General features: G+C 46.0%; 1 protein-coding gene across 1 annotated transcript in view; it reads right to left on the reverse strand.

Moving 5' to 3' along the window:
* LOC119372544 (ATP-binding cassette sub-family C member 3) overlaps positions 1-24104 on the reverse strand; it is a 172193-nt gene extending 148089 nt beyond the window's left edge. The window contains exons 1-8 of the mRNA XM_037643025.2: positions 23981-24104; positions 9567-9725; positions 7897-8031; positions 6745-6885; positions 5948-6082; positions 5246-5316; positions 3514-3630; positions 1207-1338 (exon numbers count right to left, since the gene is read on the reverse strand). Of these exons, the coding sequence (XP_037498953.1) occupies positions 1207-1338; positions 3514-3630; positions 5246-5316; positions 5948-6082; positions 6745-6885; positions 7897-8031; positions 9567-9725; positions 23981-23998 (908 nt within the window). The 5' untranslated portion in view covers positions 23999-24104. The remainder of the gene's footprint in view (positions 1-1206; positions 1339-3513; positions 3631-5245; positions 5317-5947; positions 6083-6744; positions 6886-7896; positions 8032-9566; positions 9726-23980) is intronic.
* Between the last annotated feature and the right edge of the window lie 422 nt (positions 24105-24526).

Here is a 24526-nt window from a genome sequence, read left to right on the forward strand (position 1 = left end):
GCATGCATGCGCGCATGGCAAACATGCGATATATGGTGGACTAGATGCCATGGCATGAATGATTTCGTTTGGCTCAAAGACAAACAAGGCGATGTATGCAGCTTTTTGCTGGCTGCTTCGCATTACATCGATTCCCACAGTGCGTGGGATCTGCCGAATTTTTTAGTTTTGGTACCTCACGTCGTCAGTGCGTCAAATCACCGAAATTGACACTGTAGCCTGACGTCATGATCCTGTCGATGTCGGTAGGTGCGCCGTGCGAAAATCAATCTTGATGTGAAAATGAAATACCGTATCGGCATTTACTGAGCTCCACAATTGCTCGCAGCCCTCTCTGTATGCAGGAGATTTCTACGGCAGAGTGAACTTGGTGTCAGCTCGAAAGCAGGTGTCAGTACCGGGCACGTAGGCAAGGGAAGGTGCAGCCCCCGCACCCCCGAAATTCGTCCAGCCCTTTATATTCCCGGGCAACATTTTCTTTTTGCCATGGAACGACTTTCTTACGAGCAATTAGGCCTGGGCCCCCTCCGAAAAAAATCGTGAAGACGTGCCTGGTCAGTACCCTTTTAATACAGACTGCTTCGCTTATGTCTATGATTTACTCTAGACCAGGGGTTTCGAACACGCGGCCCGGCTCCCACATGATTGTCTTCGTCCCGTTTATTTTTTTTTTACTTTTGTAATCAGTACGTTCATAAGCTAAAGAGGCGGGACTTGTGAGGCACCCTTTGCGGTCACCATGTGTTTAAAAATAACCGTGCAACAAAACCTCTATGTTTCATTCTGGATATCGCTATCGATATGGTCCTTGAATCCTGTCGCCGAATCCACGTGAGAAATGACCCATATGTGTAATACGGGAAAGCCTTCTTTCAAATGGCAACCTTAGCTGGCATTTTGCTCCCTCCCCCTTCCGATCTTCGCGGTCGTGCCAGAGATCAAATTTCGTGGCTGCAGCCCGCTAGCCTAGATGAGCTGAGACCTCTGCTTTAGACCGTAGCGTAACCGCTCACATAATTTGAATAAAGAGAATTTCAGGGAGCCTTTCATGATTTTAAGTAATATTTTAGGTAATCTACAGCTGCTACGGAGCAACATAAACCACCATCCTTTTCGATAATTATCCTTTACGGTCAATAATGTGACCGAGATAAGCAGTACGTGCTAGACGTCGGCGAAAATGAGTGACAGAAAACGAAGGCTCACTCAAGCGCGGGCACCCTGGCAAACAGGCATCCGAAGTAGGCCAAGGTGCAAACAGTCACTCGCACCACATCCACCCAGAGGACGCCGATCATGGACTTCAGGAAGACGCGACGCCGGATGACGTCCTTCTTTCTGCAGTGTGATTGGAAAGAGAAAACTCTGTAGAGTCAGGAATCATTCTCGGTGCGCTGGCATTTTAAGTTCAATGAATATAAGTATATAAATGTTGCCGTTGTATCGGAAATAGAGGGAGGCTTCAGAAGCAACATTTATGTCAGCATCTAGAAATGCCAAGAAATTTCCTTGCTAAAGTTGGGAAGAAGTTTCTAATTATGCAGAGTGAGCCATGCAAATTACAGTACGCCATATTCTCGGAACTTTTCCTATCAAGCCTGTAGTTTTTAACCGATTTAGCACCTGGTCATCCTTAAGGCACATTGTAGCCTAAATACATTTTTTTCATGCTTTGTTTGAACTGCGATTCCTCAGTGCTCTTGGACGTCAATAAAAATAGTTATCCATGAACAATGTGTGTCCTTGAAGTTTCAGAAAAAAAATTACCTTAGATTCAACGTCCGCAAAAGGTGAAGACCTTCATGAAGAACGTGCAGTACAGTAGGCATCCGTACATTATTTAGGATACTAAATTTCCGAGCGTCTATTTTGGCCTAAAAATCCTGGAACCTCAGTCGTCTTCATACGTGTTCTCGTATTATATAAAGAAAATCAATATCTCAAATGCTAGAATTGGGAATAAATCTCTTATTATGTAAAGTAGGCCATGCAAAATACAGCACGCCGTACCAAACTATGCAGATAATCAATGAATATTTAAGGAGAGTATACCACGGTTGACGCATACCGCATATTGCCATAAAATACCAGAAGTTGTTGTAGAACGTTGGCTAATTCTTGTATATATTTGCGCATTCACACTTATCACTGTAATTAAACAACTCTTTTATGCTGCTACGCAACTGCCTCCCACATATTTTTTGAGAGGGGGTTTTGTTTTTTCTGTGATGTTTATTTATTTATTATTTGTTTATTTATTGTTCGAATAACGATACATACCTACGGAAAGCCAAAATACTACATTACATTGAAAACAATTCCACACGTAAAGTACAATAAGGCATACAAATGCGAAACGAGGCGTTGCTGTCACGTTCTGAGCACTTAACAAGAACAGAAAATCCATTTCATTAAGAAAAAAGTAATACATGCCTAACTGTTTCTTTACAGCGGCGATTCAGTTGGGTCATGGATGACCCATTAACACCGCGACCTCAGCTCACGGCGAGCGATGCCGAAGGGCTGTCACATGCTTAACGCACTCTATTAGGTACATCTCCGTACGAGGAGGTTTTTTTTTCTTCGGTTCTGTTTTTGGCCGCGTTGATACTATTTTTATTAAAACAGAGATGTGCACCCGGTGATCACGAGTATGACCGGCACTTCGCCAGTTGAGCTGAACTGAGTGTTCAGAAGAATGTGAACATTTCTTTCAGAACAATGGTGCTCCTATTGAGTTGCGTCCTCAGATTATTGCTTGTACGTTAGTAGTAGCAGCGGCTTTGTGAATATCTGATCATCGTCATTATCATCATCAAACTGTATACGCCCACTGCAGGGCAAAGGCGTTCCGCCAATATCCCGGTCCTGTGCTTTCTGCTGCCACGTTATACGTACAAACTTCTTAATCTGATCATAGAAGCTTATTTAAGACAACAACAGACCCATAAAAACCAGCCGGGGTCGTGGTTACCTATTAGGCGGCGAAGTCCGTTTGCTGCCACTGAAGAATTGCTAATCTTTCGCGTGCTCTCAGAGGTAGATGCGTTAGAAATAATGTAGTCATTATGACTATGCAATGCTCATACATTATATTGAAGTTATTTTTTGTGTACCGCGAATCCAGCATAGTGTGAGTCTGCGCAATCACTGTGGCACCTTCTAGGTTGAGATACATTCCAGTAAGCGTAAAACAATTTTAATTCTGTGACATTTAAAGACACCCAAGGTGTATTTTCTCCATATTTTATTGTCTGAAGCGCTAACGAATGCTTTGATAAAAGTTTCGCCTTTTTTAACACTGCTTTCGAAGTTTCGTCTAGCCTATAAGATTTCTGTCAGGGAACGAGTGCAAGCTCGTCCAATTAAACTGAGGAAAGAAAATACAATGGGACCCCTTCTCTCCTGTTTTGGTAGTTGCGTGTGGACGTTTTCAAGAAGGCACGGAGATGTACTTTCTCATAAAGGCAACGAACGATGGGTTGTGGTATATCCTAAAATATCCAAGCTCACCCGCGTGTGATGCATGTGTTCAGGTACGTCACCAGATCCTTGCACCTCATTCCACGTCTCAGCTCCGGAAATGCAGAGTCCATGTCTTTGCTCCCGCGTATCTGCTCTCGGAAAAGCCTGCATTTAAAATAACACAAACGGATGCAGTCCAAGCGGCACTGTGGGGAGAGTTCTGAAAGACGCTGTTTCAGGATTTTTGATTTCTCGGTTATTGGTTTTGTTTTGTTTTTGTTTTCAGTGTAACTTGTACTGCTACTTTGCCATATACATGTTTCTAAAGCCAATGGCTATTTGTGTGGTGGAACGTAACGCATCACTGGCGCAGCAACCATAACAATTTGTTCACTCTGCTGAATGTGACCTCATTAACTAACTCTCCATGATGTCATAAAAACTACATTTTAACTCCTGAATGCAGTGTATATTTAGTGTAGGTATTTATGTGCAGAATGGCGAAATTCATGGTTACTCGTCATTACCCATTTAAATTTCAGTGACTTTCAGGAATTACTTTCGTCCGACACTTCATCTCGTGTTGTTCAATACCTGCTAAATGGCTCACGTTTCGGATAGGCGGGTTGTTCTTTCTCACTGATCCACTTTTACATTGCATCGGTCGTTGAGCTGGGCAGGACAACGGAGGCCGTGACGCATTGATTTGTACTACAGTTAAATATGCGGCCATGTAATTGAAATTATGCGACAAAATATACCAGCAACGTGCGATCGCCGCCTGTTCTGAGCGGTGATATAGTTTCGAGCCTTGATATGTCAAAGTAAGCGTTCTGAAGAACCGGCAGAGTAGAAGCTCAATATTTGAGTTAACAACACCTCTTGAGAACAAATAGGATAGCAAGCGAGTAAAAAATAAGTAGATATCAACTGAAATATGGCAGTAGTACTGTGCGTTCGACTCCATATATATTAAAATAAAAGAAAATTAATTTTATCGGGCCAGAGAAACAGCGGCGGCTGTTTTTGCGTCAGTTTTATTGTTCAGTTGTCCACGCATACCAAAAATAGTCCTGATAGTGACGGTTAACATGACTGCGATGTCACCGAGTGGCCGTTTATATCCTTTTAGCCGCATGCATCATATGGTAGTACTGTGCGTTCGACTTCAACAGGCATCAAGTACTCACGCTTAGAAGAGCATAAATTTCAGCTAGATGGTAGAGATTCATCAGGAGAAACGTTAGGGCGCGGGAAAGGAGAAAATGAAAATTGTTGTCTGTTTCTCTCATCTTGTATTCGTGTATGCGTGCGTTACTTTATTTCCTCAAGTAATCCTGTCATCTTCGTTAGTTGTGCTTTCCGCTTCGTTTTCATACTATTTACTTTGGTTTTCTAGTTGTTTGTTTCAGAAGAAAAAAGATAACGTATGTCATTACAAAGACGTTAACGTTTGTTTGAAGTATTTGACGCACCAGCGAAGTTGCTTAGGAGAACAACTACACCACTGAAGTAGCTCCACACCAGCAAAGTAGCTTAGGAGAACAATTAGTGACAAGGTATCAGAAGATGGAGAAGGTTACACAATTGCTGTGACAAGAGTAACACACATTTCCGCACTTTCTGAAATTTCTGCGCAACGCACTCTTTACGGCGCTGACCTAATGGGCGTCGAGGATACGGTAGCGCTGCCAGGCAAATGTCTAGGGCGTGCATTAATGGCGCAGCTGTTCTCATCGCACATATGCTCCGTTAACTTGAAGTGTAAGCGCTCACTTACGGGAAGAGAGCCGCCACAATAATCTTTCCAAAGGGCGACATGTCATCTTCGTTCTTTGGACCGGATGGTATCTGAAAGGAGTTCGTGGTTGAATTAGAATTTGTGATTTTATCTTCAATTAGCCGATTACTCGTACTCAAGAGCAGGTGCACTCTCCGGTATGTTCTGTCTGCCACGTTTACATATTATACAGTGATTAGCCATTCTAAGGAAAAAGCATGGCAAACATACCAGTACACTGTTGGTTTCCGGCCGCTATGTTATGCATCAGCACACAGCGCCGTGATATGAAGCGCCAATTTATAAGCATGTAAAGAAAATGCTTTGCTCAATTCCCCAAAAATCACGAGGAAGGCAGGTGTCATTCACCGCCTGTACGCCTGAGGTTCCTGAAAAATCCGTACCAGTCGGAAATCTCCCTACCCGAGTATTGTGCGCGCTGGTCCTATACTTTCTTCGCATGCTAAGTAATCTCGTAGGACCAAACATCGCGGGACGCAACTTTCATTACGGAAAAAGGAAAAAGTATATGTAATGATATGACCAATACAGGCACGCAGCAAAACGTCGTGCCCCATCTGCCTACTGCCAGCAACTGCAGATATTGCTTTCTGCCGTCACTTTCGAGAATGATTATGGCAGCATGTTTCACCAAAAGAACCGGCACACTGGATTCGATTAACGCATTATCGCGCATCTTACCTTGACAGTGGCGGACTTGGCAAACACGGTGTCCTGGAGACCGGCGATGAGGAAGTTTCCGATGGTGGTAAACGTTAGCAAAACACTCACCACTATCACCGGCCTCTGAAGCTCCACGTCAGTAATGTGGATGTCCTGCGTCGTAAATCACGTTTTCTGTTTAAGTACGAGATTGCAGGTTCAGTTTCAGGCCTCAGAAGCTGTACGCATGCTATAATCAGAGGGTAAAGCGAAGAACCCCTCGTGAACCAATATATTCACTTCCCTTGAGTATTCTATATATCTGCGGAAACATACAAGTCGGACAAAGGAAATATTATCACGTATATATTTTTAGCACGATGCTATGCAGTAAATTTATGTGGAATCCTGAGACTGAACGCTTCTATGCCAGGGACACTGATTGTCGCAACTCATTCAGAGTCCTTGTGCTTTGAGCTGCCAGTTAAAACGCTATGCTTTTCTGGTTAGCTCAGATGGCAGAGCGACAGCCCCGGAAAGACGTTGGCCTCGGGTTTGAATCCCGGTCCAGGATGAATTTTTGCGCAACCAAGAGCTTTCTCTCCGAAAAATCCGTGTGGACTTCGCAGTTAGCATCGTGTTACGAAGCGGTGGGTGGGAATTATTTTACGTTCGTTTCAGCTTAAAGAACTTTGTAACAACACAGAATAAATTGAAGCCGTCTAGAACCTCCGTAATGAAACTCTGGGGTTGCTTTCGGAAGTTCATCGATCAGCCAAACAATCAATCAACTGCCTGCCGAAGCAATACTAGTATCACGCTGTCAAACACATTACCTCTGCGTTGTGAATCCGCTCCAGAAAACGAACCATGTCCACAACGGCGGCGACTGTCAGTGCACCATACAGAGCGCAGCAGAGGCCCGACGGCGGAAGGCTGCGGCGAAGCCTCCCCAGGAAAACCAGCAGCAAGGTAATCTGAGTGTGGAGTGATTCAATGAGCGGGTCGACTGGCGGCGAAAAACCTGCTGTTTATTTAAACCAGCCTAATTATCGCAAAAGCTGTAGAAGTGTAGAGGTGAACGCGGCGTTCTAGCGTTCCCATAATTTATTACTGTACTCTCCACATTCGGCAACATAGCCCTAAAATAAACTTGAAAGTCTTGTGAAACACGTAAGTAAGAAGCAAGGAATTGGCACGACGTGCGCGTGCTCTTGATCACGTGATCAACAAACGATTCAAAGGGTGCCTCGCAACGGAAAGACCACTGAGAAGCTACCCATGAAAAAAGAAAACAAAGCTATGCTTGTAGAGACAAGAAAAGCGTCCTGCCTGTGTTTCTCGTTTAGGTTAGGTACCACTTAACTAAAACCATTCGATTTGTCGTTTTTGAAGTATGCGACACAGCTGGAAACCGAACCACGAGACTACATTTCAGTGACAGTAGAGCGGCCACTACGACGCAACAAAGTTGGACTTGACGTCAGCTATGTCAAAGCGTGTATTGCCCTGTTCTTTCAGTTTTACGGAGTTGCCGCCGTGCACTTATTTCGAACACTACCATGGGCCAGGTGAGAGTTTTATGTGTTCTGTTGGTAATTTCAGAAGGCGCATTTAGCGCAGAGGTTTTGTGCTTTGCACAGAGTGACCTACACACACACACAAAAGAAATGATAAATGCCGTACGCAGTTAGCGCAGCCCAAGAAAATATTTAAGCAGAGCATGAATGGTACTCGCTGTTCATACAAAATGTATGACGGCGTAACGCCTGTCATGCTGCGAAGGTGAGGGATTCTCCACTATATCAAAATTTGAGGGTTTTTTTTTCTTCAAGCGACAAAACCCGAAAAAGAACCTTCTATAGCAACCCCCATTAGTCGGAGAGTGTCACAATGTTTAAGCGAAAAAAATATACCCATATGTTTTATTAGAGCCGGACACGACTTCGCGAAGCCATTTTGCCAGACTTGTACGATGCGGTACTCACAAATGTGGCCGCCATGGCGAAGGCTGAAGTAGCCAACCGCAGAGTCGATGTGTTCAGAAACTCGAGCGACCATTTCCCTTCCAATACATAAATTCCCTTGAGGAAGGCCAGCACCGCGGAGCACAAGGCCAAAATCTGAAAAGAAAAAACGAGTCACGTATTGGCAGCTAATGAAAATCAATTGCAACTACATTTACAGTTAGCGGAGCATCTCGTGACTACCTATACAAAATGAAAGATACTGCCGCGATGTGCCTTCGTTCAAAGTACGTCATTTCTTCGTCACGGGAAGTTCCGGTCTAACTTAACAGAGTGGCCACCTTTCTTGCCTGCCAATTTCCACATATCCTTTAAAATTCACTGATGAATATCTCAAATTAAGTACACATCTTTTTAATTATAACTGATGGCAATGCAATAAATTGTGACAGTCTACAACGTTCCCTATGACCCGTTAATCTCAACCTGGTCATAAAATATAATTAACAAGGTTTTGTAATTATTCTCTATACATTATATTTAGAAATCTCTCCACCATCACGAGAAGTTCCTGCAGGAAGACGGCAGGCGCCTTACTTTTGTAGCATTTTTAGAGAAAATCTATATTGCCTAAAACACGCCGTGTATAATAACAAAAACGCCACTGTTGCCATGCAAGGACTCATCGTAAGCCAGAAGAGGCGCAAAGAGGAAGGGCAGGTGCCGATGCCGCATTGACGTTCGCGCAGCACCTCTTTTTGGTGTCATATATTTATATTGAAAGAGGTCTGCTACGGCTTTTATTGTTATTGATCGGTGAAAATGATTCCTTTGGCGTCTAAGGGCCTATTTATTCTAAAGACGGACTGCCGTCTCGCACAGGGCGGATGGCCTTCCGCCCTATGCTGGGTGGCAGTGCGGCTTTACGATAAATGGGCGTTAAAGGAGCCGAGCACATAACATCGCGAGTTTCTGGAGCTTTTATTGCGCATGCGTGGCCGCAAGAAAATATTTCGCTGAGATCAGCAATGTCAAGCCCTCTTATGAGCGTAAGAATTAAGGGCAAAACTAAAAAGATGAACTCGTTCACCTTCACATTCTCTTTGAATAACAATGGTACGATCATAAAATTACCAACAATGTAGTTTTCAAAGAACATATCGCTATTACCTCATTTATTGTCTGTCATTACAGCCCTTGACATTTTGCGAAGGCTCAGCACAAACCACCGAAAATCCACGGCTGCCACTTGCCTCACGTATGAAATACGGCATGCTGAGGCTGCTTACTCGTCCACATTTGCAATGTATCATTCTCGTTTCTTGATGTCTTCTTGATGAAACGCTCTGAAGTTATTTTCATTTAGTCATTGCGTACGTTCAAAGTGATAACGCTGTGCACGTAGTTTTTGGGTTGTATAAGTAACACCATCCCCGGGAATAAAATGTTATTTTTTTTTTCAATGTTAGCAGCGCTTTATCGCCCAGGTTTTGTTTGACTATCCAGATAACATTGCAACTATCACTGACCGCCAAAGGCATTTTGCCACCCTCGTCGCACTGCTGCATCCGCGCTAAGATAAACGCGATAACCGTTAGCGCACGTCTTATGTCGTGCACAAGACGCGACACTCCAGGCGTGGTACTGAAGAGCGTGCCTGCAAATGGCAACATCCGGTAACGTGAACTCACCGTCTGTGCGACGTCGAGCAACGTGAAGCGCGGTCCTCCGGGGGCGCACGGGTAGTTGTTGTGACGAACCTGCTGGCGCGCAAGCAGTACGGCCGCACCAAGGCTGAAGCAGGTGAGTCCCTGCGCCGCCACCACAGAAGGCAGATCCGTGGAGGCTACCTGCATTCCAAAGTGGAAATTGAAACTCCGAAACCATTCTTTAAACAAATTCCAATCAGTATGCTCTCCGCGGCAGCAACCATGATTCAAAAAGAGGTATTGGCCTCGAGGAGTTACGGAGTCGCCCTCTATCGGACGCGCCTCGATTGCGTGCTAGGCAGGATGCCGCCGGCGCGCTCCCCATAGGTTTTGCTGTCGGCGCTCTACAAAAACACCTCGCGGAAGCCCTCGAGGGCATTTCTGTAAGTACTTTCGAAATGAACTGTGTTCTTTACTGTCAAGATAATCATTTTCGACGAGCTGAAAGCACAAGATAGTCTACAGTCGCTGTCTCTTCGCAGAAAACCGAGCACCCGTTTCACGCTGTCACCGCGTTGGAGACCCCTGAACCGGCTTCTTGCGTGAAAGGTAGTCACTCGCTGAGTGCAAACTATGGGAAATATCTCGTTAGAGTAGACTGCCTGTATAACCAAACGGAGCATAACAGAAAGAAGCCTCAAGCCAGCGATCGCACGGGTTCGCGACGACTGACGGTGCCTCTACATGCATGTATGAGCGTCTGCATGTATGTTCTTACTGATGGTTTCGCTTTTGCTACGAGCGCGTTTTGGCACCGCGCTGTGAACTTTAGGCCGCAAAACATGAGAATTTGTTAGTAAACAAACAACTACTGTTGCGCGGACGCTATCAGAGCAGTTCAAAAACGATTTCCTTACAACTGCGGCTTCGGTGCGCATGACAACTTTGCGATCTGCCGTCCCGAGGATTCAGTGTTTTTTTCTTTTTCTTTTTCGGTCTAAATTCGGGTACGTTTCAATGTCATTTGACAAGTTGTCTCGCACTGCGTATTGATCGGTCTTCTCAGCGGGCATATGCCGCTGCTTCTGTTTCTTTATTCAGCACATTCGTTTCGTTTGGTGCTCACACAAAACGTGAGCAAATGCGACGCCTTTTTTTAATGCTCCTTATTATCGTTCCATTTGCATTCCAGTGAACTTGCCGCTCTCTGTGATCAACAAATTCATAGACCAAAGCTTCACCACTTCGAGATTGCTCGTGGAAGGAGAACCAGTCTACGAGACCGATCATGTAGTAGCATGCGACGCCTAGGAAAAGAAAGAAAATACAGTAACGCGGGAGAATCAATACATCGACTGACAAGAAGAAGATGGCTTTCGCCTTCTAGTCATCTTTAACGAATGCATAAGAGACCCTGTGCGTTTTTTAATTCAACGTATCTAAACAATGACTTGCGCATCTGCAGCCGATTTTGTGGACGCTGAGCACGGGGCCGACGATCAAGAGGTCGCATTGGAGGGTTCTGAGATGGCATCGCACGTGGTAAAATGTATCGCTTTTACCATCCTGTGGCAGATAAGCATCATTTGCCGGCGGGAAGCGCGCGCGAGCCATCGTCTCAGTGCGCGCTGTCTGCTACTCACCGAACATCGCAGGCCCGACGCAGTAACAAAAGTCTTCGTCGCGGAAGTGCTTGTTGCACACAAGACTCGTAGCGGATGGCTACTTGCCGGTTCTTAGCTTTACAACCCATGCTTCACGCTGCTTCTTGTCCCGCGGTTACCAGTGCATTCTGACACTGGGTTCCTTTGCGTAAGCGCGGCGCTGAGGCACCGAGCGGTAGAGCCCCATGTTCGTCGCCTTCGGAGGCAGCCACTCTATTACAATGGTTTCAATTGAGTAGAAAATGAGAGAAAACTTCCGAATTTGAACAGACCGCAGCGCATGTGGGACTTGAAACTCGTTTTCAAAGCACGCGGCAGTGCGCCACAAGCAGCCGACGCGGCCGCGGAGACCACGTGATCCTGCCAAGTACGTCACGCCGACGGTGGCGCCGGTGTTTCCAGTGGTGGGCCTCGAGGCCAATATAAAAAACGCAAGCTTTCGCCTTGATTGCGTCCGAGCAGTACCAGGGCAATACGCAGCATAGCACATCGCCGTCTTGTGTCAGCTGCAATGTCCATGGTGACATGTAAAGTACAAAAACGCAGGATATATATATATATATATATATATATATATATATATATATATATATATATATATATATATATATATATATATTTGTCGTCGCGATGTAGACATGCCACTAGGCGTCAACATGGGTGCGTCCAAGTCAAACGGTGCTATAGCTGCCAAACAGGAATAGACATTTAACACGCTCGCATATATCAGTACACAATAAGCATTACTTCTATGAAGACATGTTTCACTTTCGTGTTATACCGATTCCTATGACGGAGGGATCAGCCATGTTTTTTTTATCTCACCCGTTGGCGTCCATTTTATCCACGTCATATCTTTAACGGATGTACTTGGTGGACCCCGGCATAAAACACCTTCGTGTTAAAATAAAAGGGGAGGGATAAGGGACTGTAAAGCGAAGGGCAGACGCGGCATGTGCGGAGTATGTGCTTCGACGCACAGTTCTTTGCGAACCCTGCAAGGAGATGCCTGTTGGAATCATTGCGCCGATCGAGTCTGATGTGGCGGCACTGATGTACCCCGGACACACGCAGCAGCATCTGTTGCACTGCCTCATTACTTCCGTCGATCTGCCACAGCGACAAGTTAATGTTGATGAACCTAATGCTCTCTCGTGCGTGTGTGACTTGGATCGTCTATTTTAAAATGCATATATCGTATCATATTGTTCTGCAAATCCAGCTTACGTTGCAGGCGAGCAACTAAATTGCACGGAGAAATAACAAATGAGGTTGAAGGGCGTTTGTGCGTGCGCCGATCATATCTGAACCAAAGCACAGTGCCGTTCTTGTTGGCGAAACAAGTTCGCGCCGGTAAATTTTTTCTATTCGTTCAGGTAACTGATAAATTCTATTAAACATTGTGTTACCTTGTTTCCGGCATTGTCAGGGTTCTCTCGTTGCCTGAACAGCGCACGAAGCATTGGGAAGTCAACGGAGACCGAAGATAAAAAATCGGCTGGCCCCATGTACCGTGGGAATCAATGTTATGCGAAGCATGCGCAGGAAGGGGACTGGGTCGCAATTTTTGACCTTGAGCGAAACGTTACGGAATGACGTTAGATAAATGCGCAAATGGTATACGCACACACATATTTTGAAGAGTCGCACACGTGTTTTATAACAACTTTTTTAGAGTTGCTTAACGATGCGAACAGCAACATAGTTGTTGCGAACACCGGAGGCAGTAAGCTGATATGTAGTGCTTACATTCTTCATTACTGTATAGGGCGAATTCGAATAGGACAATGAAGGAACACAGATGCACAGGACGGGTGCTACTCGGAAGTAAGCTTTCTTCAGAAAAGATTCCCTAGACATAGACAGCCGAGTGGCATGCGCGTTCGCACTACACGTGCGTTACACTCACAGTTGCAGTTCTTAGAGTTGCGTTACACTTGTTATGCTTTTACTTATCAGTTATGACGGAGAACGCACACACGTTTCACGAACCCGTGCGCATGTGTGGAAGGAGTTCTTGGCAGTTCTTGAATAAGGTGATAATCACCGTAATCAGTGAGCTCAAGCAGCTGGACAGGACTTGTTATCGGATCGGTTCGTGATTGCGGCTACGAGGGGTCAAAGCATAATGACGTGCGACGTATAGTAGAGCTGATGGAATCCGCGGACCACGTGTAACCCAGGTCTTGTGATGCCCTGTCCACATCCAAGCCATATTTCATGCCGTCTAAGAACCAGGCGTTGTTGTGTTTCGATAAATCAATGCTGAAGTCACCGGTAATCATGAGGGGCATGGTCCTCTACCTATTGTAGGAAGCATTGACCTCGGTTTTTGCGTAATCCACGTGGTCGAGGTTGCGAACCACGAGGACGAGTGGATGATAGCCGAGCGTCTTCCAGGGGTGCTCTGTCTTCAGCTCCCTAACTCTCCTTGCATTGGCCGCTGTGGTGTAGTGGTTACGGTGCTCGGATGCTGACCCGAAAGTTCCGGGTTCGATCCCAGCCGCGCAGTCGCATTTCGATGGAGGCGAAATGCTAGAGGCCCGTGTACTGTGCGGTGTGAGTGCACGATAAAGAACACCAGATGGCCCAAATTTCCGGAGTCCTGCACTACGGCGTGCCTCATTATTTTATTGTGGTTTTGGCACGTAAACCCCCAACAAAACTATTATTGTCACTTTCCTTACGTGTCAATGTGCATATTCGCGGTTACTGCGTTGATTGAGACTGTTATCAGCTGTGGCACATACCCGCATAACATGAACTCTGGCATACGGGTATGAGCCACACGTGACTGAGGGAAAGGGTTTCATGACGTGTGCGACGGGTATTTTGCGTTATCCATGTTAGCACCAGTGAATCGTGTTCGTCACACACTCGTCCTATGCTATGCAAATTTTGGTATATTACAACTTATGTAGGCGACCGGGAGAGCACCCAGACGTAGGCGGCTAGATAGACAGATATATAGATAGACAGATACGCAGATAGAAACGCTCAAATGCCTGAGGTACGCTAAGAAATGCTTCGCATTTAAAACCAATAGCTGGCACCTGAAAGGCTGCAATATCCGACTGATTTCGTTTTCGCGCCCAACAAAACATCGCCGATCGAGCTCATGGAATTGTCGACAGATAGCGCTGTACATTTTGAAGTCAGAGGTACAATCAGGAATGGATGTAAATCAAAGGACGGTGGGCCGCGTCGCGTTGGGCGCTCACGGGAAGACGACAAATGAGGCTGTAAAGGGTGATATGGGATGGACATGCTTTGAAGTGAGGGATGCTCAGAGCAAAATGAGATTCGAAGAGAGGCTGAGGAAAATGAAGAAGAGTAGATGGGCAGAGAAGGTTTTCAGGTATTTGTATAGAAAAAGCGTTGACACGCAGTGGAGAAAAAGAACTAGGAGGCTCACCAGTAAATATACAGGAAGCAGTGCGGGCGATATGGCAACAAGGAGCATTAAGCGGAAGGTCAGAGAGGCGGAGAGGACTTATTGAATGGCAGCGATGGAAAAGAAGCCGGCTCTGAGCAACTATCGAAAGGGAAAAAACGAAATAAGGAGGGAAAGGTTTTATGATAATTCAAGGGGAAGCGCTTTACTGTTTGAAGCAAGGTCGGGCTGCCTTAGAACGCGTAGTTATAAAGCGAGATTCAGTAACGAAGAAGAACAATGTACATGCTGTGGGGGAACTAACGAAACGATGGAACATGTACTGATTGAATGTGGCGATATTCACCCAGGTATACGTGTGGGCACGATTCTACACGAAGCCTTGGGTTTTAGGGACAACAATGGAATGCTGAACACGTCCGCGATAGAAGTAAGTAAGAGACGGTTAGAGTACTGGTGGCAGAAAAGTAGACAAAAAGTACAAAAATAAATAATGGGGAAAAATAAGCTCATTCTGCCTTAAGAGGCAGAGAGATGAACCATGAATTTATATTTTTTTGGTATATTATAACATAGATTTAATCAATGTAGATAAGGTATTAGGCCAACAGGAAACAAGGAAGTTTTTTTTTCTTCGAGCCTGGTGGCAGACATGTCACCGCCCCGTTATAAAGGGGACGCTCATAGCATCCATCTATGCATCCATCTCCTACTTAGCTACAGCAGCGGCCGTCCTGCCGTCTACTTTATTAACGCGATAGCGTTAGAGAGCTCGTGTCGCAGAAATTCCGGTGTCGGCGTTGACGTCGGTGTCGGCGTTTACGTCGGTGTCGGCACCGTTGGTTGTGAGTGAAAAATAGTTCTTGATCGAAAAAACGAGAAAGAAGCAAATAAAATAAGAAATAAAATCTTCGGTCTTATTGAGGATCGAACCCGGGCCTTTTGCGTGGCATGCAGGTGTCCTACCACAAAGCCACGATGTTACTAGCAGCTACTTCGGAAACAAACACTACATAAATGTCATGTAGTAGGAGGAGTCTCCTTAACGCATTTTGTTCGGCAGGTGTCACGACGAAAACGAGCCCATTCGGCGATTTGTAGGCGCATTTGCGAGGCCATCAAACTACGTCGAAAAAGGCCGGGATAGTGCAGCCATCGCCGCTAAAAACACACACGAACTTTCAAACAGCTCTGAAAATGGACAACTATGTCCATCTAGCAGGTAACATATCAAGCCAACGCCGGCTTTCTAGAGGAGGCTTTGATCAATGTGCTGCCATCTCTGAGGCATTGTGAGACTCTTCATGGTCTCTGAGATGGCGAGCGCGCGGCGTGTATCTTCGAGGCCATGCGACTCTTGCTTTAGATCAAAAACTTGTACCATTCGCGAGCGCGCGTGTGTGTGTTTGTGTGCGTGGGTGTGTAACAATACGCATTAATAAGAGTACACTTAGTGGTTGAAGTGCGCACTAGGGGCCGGATTTCGCTATCGCGTTCAACTCTTAAAGGGGAAGCTTAAGGGTCCCCCAATTTTTGTGTATTTCTGTGCATGTAAAACTGGGAGTGTTAGTCAGCGCCACTTCCAGCTATGACGGAGAAGGTTACGCTGTCATGGGTATCAATATTATGCTGACTGCTCACCGTAAAATTGATACACAAAGTGCGTCGGACCTGCCGGGATTCCTTTAGGAGCGATGTGATTAGGCTTCTCGTAATGTTGCTCTGTAATACCTGGTTGTAGTACACGTGAAAGGATAAATTTGTTGGCCGAAGTCATTCAGATACCGCACAATGATTTTGTTACTAGATGTAATAAACTGCACAATGTACCGCGTTTGATAAGTGGCTTTTGGAAGGAGCCACTGAGGAAGACCATTGCAAAGCTTGGTCTTTTGCAGCTAGAAACACTCCTCCCCTTACGCTTTCTGAGACTCACCACAAAATGCTTCTCGTGTGCAACAGGGTGGCAATTTGGATTAGTTTATTAACGTTTACAACTTGAACGAATTTTGGTAGGATTCTGTACACGGGAGGTAAAACGCGTCTTCGATTATCCGTCCACGACAGTACCGCACCGCCCAAGCACTGTATAAGGAGCGGTCATTGGCTCAACGCACCGTCTCGGGCAGTCCTGGAACCTCAGGGACAAATAAACGATGCTGTTCCCCGTAAAAAATTCTTACAAACACTAAACAGATTGGACAGACGGCCGCTATCATTAGCAAAAGTATTGGGTCCATGGCCAACTGAAACTCTTCAAAACATTGCTGCACGCGCCCTAGTACAGTTTTTAGAAGAGTCGGGAATATCAAAAAGATATTGATTCATATTTGATTCAAGATTGATTCAAGACAGCTGTGTTTAAAATGTGTTTAAAGTGTGGGCAATGCCCAGTGACTTTTATGTGATGTGATCGCACTATACAAATGACTGTGGCACTGTGGGTTGAACTCTTCGGCAAAGTGCAAACGATTCTTGTGTGTCTTGTGTCTTGTGTGTGGACATTGTTGTCATCACGTGAACATTATGCATGATGTCTGAACATTCCTTTTCAATGGACATTGCCGTGAGTGAGTGTACTTTTATGTATAAGTTCGTGACGGTAAATAATAAGTAAGGCAAGAGGAGTAGCCGGAGCCATGTATAGGCGCCAACCTCTCCTTAAACACATTTAATAAAAAAAAAGAGGCCCACTGTCCTGATTGCTTTACTAAATTTTGTCTTTGTACCGGTTTTCTTCAAAAGGTGATGATGATATAATTTATATGCAGTTTTTAATGGCGCAAGGACCAGGTTCGGTCCAGCTTAAAATGTGTGTTCATATAAGAATGCGTCTGAACAGAGCACTTAATACGTCGGATGGCGTTAGGGCCTTAACAGCTGAATCTGACCATGAGTCACCAAAAATGGCAAAGGTTTTCCAAGAAAATGTCACGCTGTAGTAGACATCACAAAGTTATGGACCACATGGTTGTGATCGTTGAAAGTGCGCTCATGTTTCTCAGTGGCGTATAATAAAGGGACACTAAAGGAAAATAACAGATTATGCCAGAGTTAAAGCTCAATGTATGGCAACTTCTAAAACGGCATTATCCAGAGCAGTGCCCTACTTACCGAGAAATTAAGCTAAATGTATCACATGATGAGCGCCACGAGTGGGACATTTTCGAAGTGATCCCGATGACGTATAAGAGTCTGCCTACAATAAATCACTAGTAATCAAACTAGCAGCAATAAAAAAAGAACCTTCCGTGCATCAAAAGACGTAATAAAATGCTGTTTGTTCGTTTCCGTTTGATTCATAGAAAAAAGAACCTCTGTGGCGTTTCCATGGGTAACGCGCGCGTGGTTCAAAGGTTCCGTTTTCGCCCAACTGCGCTTCGCCCGGCGGCCTGCTTCGCTCACGCGGTCGCGTCTCAGTGGTAGTTTCGGGATCGCGTATGCCGCATGTGTTTCGCGTGCTCGTGAAAGTCGCTCTGACAGAAAGTTCGACAAAATGCCGCATGCAACGACGCCGGCACTACGAGCCCTCAGCAGCATACCGCGTTCATCGGGGCTCACGTCGCTGAATTGGAGCCTAGGGTCGCGAGCCAATATCTTGTTGTCAAGTTCTTCATCCACATCAATCGCGGCGATTGCGGCAAGCTTCGATGGCTTCGAAAGCCGTTGTTGCTGCTGTGGGTCCCGCTACTTTCGCTCTGCTGCTACTTGTGTCGGCGGCCGCGCAGTAAAGGCGGGCAACGTTGGGCACGGCAGCAGTGACGTATGAAAGTCGGATTTCAGGCGGGTGACTTGAAGTGCGCTAACGCGATCCAGAGCGCTAAAAAGTGATTTTATTTCGATATAAGCACTTCCTTGGCATAAAAGTAGCACTACGAGGTTTCTGGATCGCGAATTCAACAATCAACGTCAACTTAATATTTGCCTTTAGTGTCCCTTTAACAGGTCCAACAATCCAAATCTAAACTCCAAATGCAGCTGGAGCTTTCACACACACACACACACACACACACACACACACACACACACACACACACACACACACACACACACACACACACACACACACATGTGTGTGTGTGTGTGTGTGTGTTGTGTGTGTGTGTGTGTGTGTGTGTGTGTGTGTGTGTGTGTGTGTGTGTGTGTGTGTGAAAGCTCCAGCTGCATTTGAAGTTGTGTGTGTGTGTGTGTGTGTGTGAGAGGTGAAATGAGGTGAATCGTGAAATGAGGTGCCGCCGAGAATTGCACTCTTCTGTTTACTCTATCACTTATGTAAGGAAGCATAAACGTTCATTGGTCGAAGTGGTACTGCGGTGTATTCCCGTTTCTACCTTAGGTGGGAGGTCTCCATGAAGCAGAAATTCTTAATCCGCCCGTTTGGGGCACGAAGCGAATACGGAAGACAATACGGATCTTCAGAAATAGAGAGGGAGAAAAAGAGAGAGAAACAACTTTAATAAACATAAGGTTCCCTGGTTACTGTAGGTGGAGCCCGTCGTCCAGCGCTGCGCTGGCTATTCGGATAGCCGGGCCTGGTCAAGGGTCGCCAATTGGCTTACCAAGTCCAGTTTGGAGAATCATGCCTCCCACGACCAATTTATACGAGTCTGTCCTTAATCAGCGGTGAGTCGGCGTCAGCTGAAGACTGTTTGCCCTGGTACGTTATGTGTTCGGGTGTCGGGGTGCAGTCGCACCAAGGACATTCGTCGTTGTGCCTTGTGGGAAATACATCGCGAAATCTATGTAAGCGTGAGTAGGCGTCTGTCTGTATTCGTACTTCCGACATGACTAAAAGTCCATCCTCGTCCCGACTTCGAACCCAGAACCGAAATCTTCGCGGTGCAGCCGCTCTGCCATTTGAGCTCTTGCTAACGGATGCCAGCGCGAAGACTAAAAGATCGACCGCTCGATGCGGGGCACTAACTGACTGCTCGTAGAAACAAGTTTGTGGGCATGGTGGCTAAGATGCCCGGGCATGGAGTTATTTGAAAGTTGAACAGAAATCATCATCATCATCATCAGCCTGTCTACGCCCACTGCAGGGCAAAGGCCTCTCCCATGTTCCGCCAATCAACCCGGTCCTGTGCTTTCTGCTGCCACGTAATACCTGCAAACTTCTTAATCTCATCTACCCACCTAATTTTCTGTCTCCCCCTCACGCGTTTGCCATCTCTTGGAATCCAGTCAGTTACCCTTAATGACCACCGGTTATCCTGCCGACGTGCTACGTGCCCGGCCCATATCCATTTCTTCTTCTTGATTTCAACTATGATGTCATTAACCCCCGTTTGTTCCCTGACCCACTCTGCTCTCTTCCTGTCTCTTAAGGTTACACCTATCATTTTCCTTTCCATCGCTCGCTGCGTCGTCCTCAATTTAAGTTGAACCCTCTTTGTAAGTCTCCAGGTTTCTGCTCCGTAGGTAAGTACCGGTAAGATGCAGCTGTTATATACCTTCCTCTTGAGGGATAGTGGTAGATTACCATTCATGATTTGATAATGCTTGCCGAATGAGCCCCAACCCATCCTTATTCTTCTAGTTATTTCACTCTCATGGTTCGGCTCCGCGGTTACTACCTGTCCTAAGTAGACGTACTCCTTTACAACTTCCAGTGTCTCGCCACCTATCGCAAAGCGCTGTTCTCTACCAAGATTGTTCCACATTACTTTAGTTTTATGCATATTAATTTTCAGACCTACTCTTCTACTTTCCGTATCCAGTTCAGTAATCATGAGCTGCAATTCGTCTCCCGCGTTACTCATCAATGCAATGTCATCAGCGAATCGTAGGTTACTGAGATACTCTCCATTGACTCTTATCCCTAACTCTTCCCAATCTAGGGCCCTGAAAACCTCCTGTAAACACGCGGTGAATAACATTGGAGAGATCGTGTCTCCCTGCCGTACGCCCTTCTTTATTGGGATTCTGTCGCTTTCTTTATGGAGGACTATAGTGGCTGTGGATCCGCTGTAGATTTCTTCCATTATGTTTATATAGGCTTCGTCGATGCCTTGATTCCGCAGTGCCTGCATGACTGCTGATGTCTCCACCGAATCAAATGCCTTCTCGTAATCTATGAAGGCTATGTATAGGGGTTGGTTGTATTCCGCGCATTTCTCTATCACCTGATTGATAGTATGAATATGGTCTATTGTTGAGAATCCTGTACGAAATCCTGCCTGGTCCCTTGGTTGATTGAACTCCAATGTCGTATTAATTCTGTTAGCAATTACTTTTGTAAATAGCTTGTAGACAACCGACAGTAAGCTTATGGGCCTGTAATTTTTCAGGTCTTTGACGTCCCCTTTCTTATGGATCAAGATGATGTTGGCATTCTTCGAAGATTCTGGTATCCTCCCCGTCGAGAGGCACTTCGTATACAGGGTGGCCAGTTTCTCTAACATAATCTCTCCACCGTCTTTCAACAGGTCTGATGTTACCTGATCCTCACCAGCTGCTTTGCCTCTTTGCATTCCCTTTAGGGCTTTCTTTACTTATCCTGTCAATACTGGTGGGATGTCAGATTCCTCAGAAATAACCAACCAACAGAACAGAAATAAGCTCATTTATTTCTGACTCTGTAACGGCTGCGGGGAAGCTACAGCTGTGGTTAGTCAGCTTCTCGTTGCCGTCATTTCTCAAGGCCGTCATTGAAGATGAAGAGAGAGAGAGAAAGAGCTACCTTGCTCACAAGAACTTCAGAAATTGGCCAGAACGCGCGCGTGAGACAGCGCACAGGATCGCGCGTCGTCAGTCCGACGTCAACTCTCCCAGCGTTTAATTAGAATCCGCCGGCTTTTAACAGTGTACGACAAAGTTGGCATAGACGAAAGCTTCGCCCCTGATAAGTTCTAGTGCAAGCGTAGCGGCAAGAAACTATCAAAAGAACAGAATGACGGTGAGCATCAAGTGACGTTGTGTCTGGCGACCTATTTGGGGCCCTCATTATTAGCGTTGCAGTCACACCCTAGGCGCCATGTCTTGATGCTTGCATAATACGCTGCTCCTCGGAGGATGTGACTAACACGCGCAGCACCAGCACGTCTCAGTTCGGCTGACGCGCTTCACACGTCAGTCGACAACTATGACGACTATTCTTTCCATCCTCTCATGATGACTCACACGATGTCCACGTGCTCTGCCTAGGTGCAATATCGTTCTCTTTCGCAACTTATCCATTGGACGATTCGCGAAAGAGAATTTGAGCGCATGCGCCGATTATTTTTGGTAATTGTTGAACGGACGACTTACAAAAACATCCAGCGCGTTTGCTCGCAAATGTTTTCTAGCCAAACGTGCTTGTCTCAACGTTGCACCAATCTTCAAAAATCCAAATTCGCTGCAGATTCCCGTCGACGCTCTTCTTTAATACCCTCGTCACAGGGGCGACTAGGGTCGATAAAACTGCAATTATCACTAAACGCGACTGGCGCAGTTACACGGCAAGCAAATCGGTGAAGACAGGTTCCGTGCCCCGTTATTGCTATTTGGTGCCACACAATATAGCAATACTACCTTCGCGGCCTATCGCCCTCCGCTCTCTTCTGATGGCCTCCCTGTTATCTCGTTAGATGGAGCGACCACCCAGGAAGTGCGTTGGTACGAGGTAGAACCGACCCAGCACAACGACAAATTTGCAGCGAAGCTGTGTTTCAATAGGTTCTGTTGTATCGCTTCTGCGGACACAATGATGCGCAGGACAACAATTTTCGGCGGCCTCGCCATCGCCGATGCCTCTTGCACAAGTGCCACGATACTGTCTTTGTCCTTTGACGCAAGAGATCGCGCTAGCGTTCTTATCAGTAGTTGCCCCTTGATGTCGCTACGGGGCGGAGGCGTGTCGTTCCCTCGGAGGAAGAACAACGGGAAGTGAAGGAGCTCCAACGCGCATAGAAGATCGAATGGGCACGAATACGACGCAAGCCGCTGCCGCAGAACGTGCAGCCGCAGCCCCTGCCTTCCGTCCTCACAGTATTGGAAGGACTCCGATTTTTTTGCCAATTTGGAAACTTTCTAGGAAATCCTGCAAGACTTTTGTAGCTTCGTTTACAACTAGTGAACGAGAATGTACTCCCCTTATTCCCCAATGCTAGCGAGCGATCCTGTCACGGTGTACTTGCGTAGATTACCCTGTGACAACCACAACGCTTTGCAGCCTGTCTAAATTTTCTGATCCTCCCGGAGCGCCGACGACGGTGTATGCAGCGAATATGTTTACCCCTCCCATTGCGGCATCGTGATTACATTAAAACACATCGCAACATTGCGCAGTTACTAAGTGCTTTATACGAAACGTACTACCACACGCTTGCGCCGTAACGTCCCTTAAGCGAAAGTTATGGAGAGCTACAATTTTTAGTTAGATGATGATGACATAATTTCCGCGCCATTTTTTGTCCCCAGCTTTCTTCATTGTGCGGCGTCGCACAATGAACAAATTAAAGCTATTGCAATAAAATTAAAAAAACGACAATTGTTATAATACTGCATCATTAATCATTACGACTATAAAATCCTCATAAATATATCCACATATGGGGCCAAATGAAGCGCGCAGTTTACATGAGTTCACTTGACATACACGAAAGCGAATGACTCATCGCGATAGAACATGGCATCTGGAAAAGAGGCACGATGCAACGCTCTTAAGCAACAGCCTGCAATATAGCCTCAATGAGCGTATGAAATCTAGTTCCTCAGCTATAGTGCGCATTAAGCAAAACAAAGTCACCCGCATCCTTTTGCGCTTCTGTATCGTCTGCCATCAAAAGTCAGCGCGGAACGCGTTATGTGAAGTTGATATCTTATGCGAAAAAAAACAAGCTTCCTGCTTAGTTCTGAACACTGCTTAATCTTACGCTGAAGAAACAATGGTGGAGGAGGGAGAAACAGGCGGAAAGAGAAGAAGGTAAGCCAGTTCTTAGGCTGGCAGGCTACCTTGTTGACAGGAAATAAAAACAGCCTCTGAAAACTTATAAATAAACCATTCCTCCCTGAAAATCACGCTTAATAGGAAGACGTTCCGTGTTTGGAACGCTCTCTGCGTCTTAACACACGCAGTTGTCACAAGAGGCAGCAATGTTCCCATGTTTCAGCATTACTTCCATCCCCTTTCAAGTGGACGATTCACGATAGGTGCTCACCGGCTGCTTTCGGATGTCTCCGCTACCCAATTTATCTGATATTCATAAAGTTCTTCTTGGCAGGACTTCATGACACTTCCTAGTACTTCCTGAAATTTTGTAGCCTAATAAGAGCTCACAAGGATAAGCGATGCACTTGACTTCTAACGCTGGCATGATCGGACCTGACAATATTCTATGGAACTGTAGCTTGTATACCCGACGTAGCCGGAATACATGCGGACGGAGGTTGCAGCAAAAGGCGGCGACTCTCACCTCTGAAACCGTCTCCATCGCCTGGGCGTCGGCTCTGCAACAGCACAACAGCAAAAGTTCAAGCGTGCGTTGTGTAAGCCAAAGGAAACATGTTTGTTCCAGCTGACGCCGCCGTCTGCGAAGCAGCCGATGCGCTGCGCTGGCGATCGCAGGAAAGGTCAGCGACGTCTTTTCACCTGCAGTAGTGGTTAGAATGTCGCTGTTTCGTATGCTCTCCGCAGCTGCCTTGAAGGGCACTTCCCAACAGAAACACAGCGTGTGGAGCCGAGCTCGTTGATAGTCAACGCTGACCTTTCCACGCTCTACGGAAACGCTAATTAAGAGGGAAGGAATAAGTGCAGCAATCCGGGTCCTTGACCGGGAGCCTTGAACGAAATTTTGCTTCTCACGGTCATTCGTTGTGAGGTGTTTGTGTGTACTGGTATTGATGCCATCCCTGTGCCCGAAACAACGCCATTCACTTCTCGGTGCAGGGCGGCATAAAAGCTATGTGTGTTAAAGAATAGATCTGATTTGCTGTCGCGTGCGCGATTGATATGATCGCGC

Source organism: Rhipicephalus sanguineus, chromosome 10 (genome assembly GCF_013339695.2).
Source record: "Rhipicephalus sanguineus isolate Rsan-2018 chromosome 10, BIME_Rsan_1.4, whole genome shotgun sequence".
Taxonomy (NCBI): domain Eukaryota; kingdom Metazoa; phylum Arthropoda; class Arachnida; order Ixodida; family Ixodidae; genus Rhipicephalus; species Rhipicephalus sanguineus.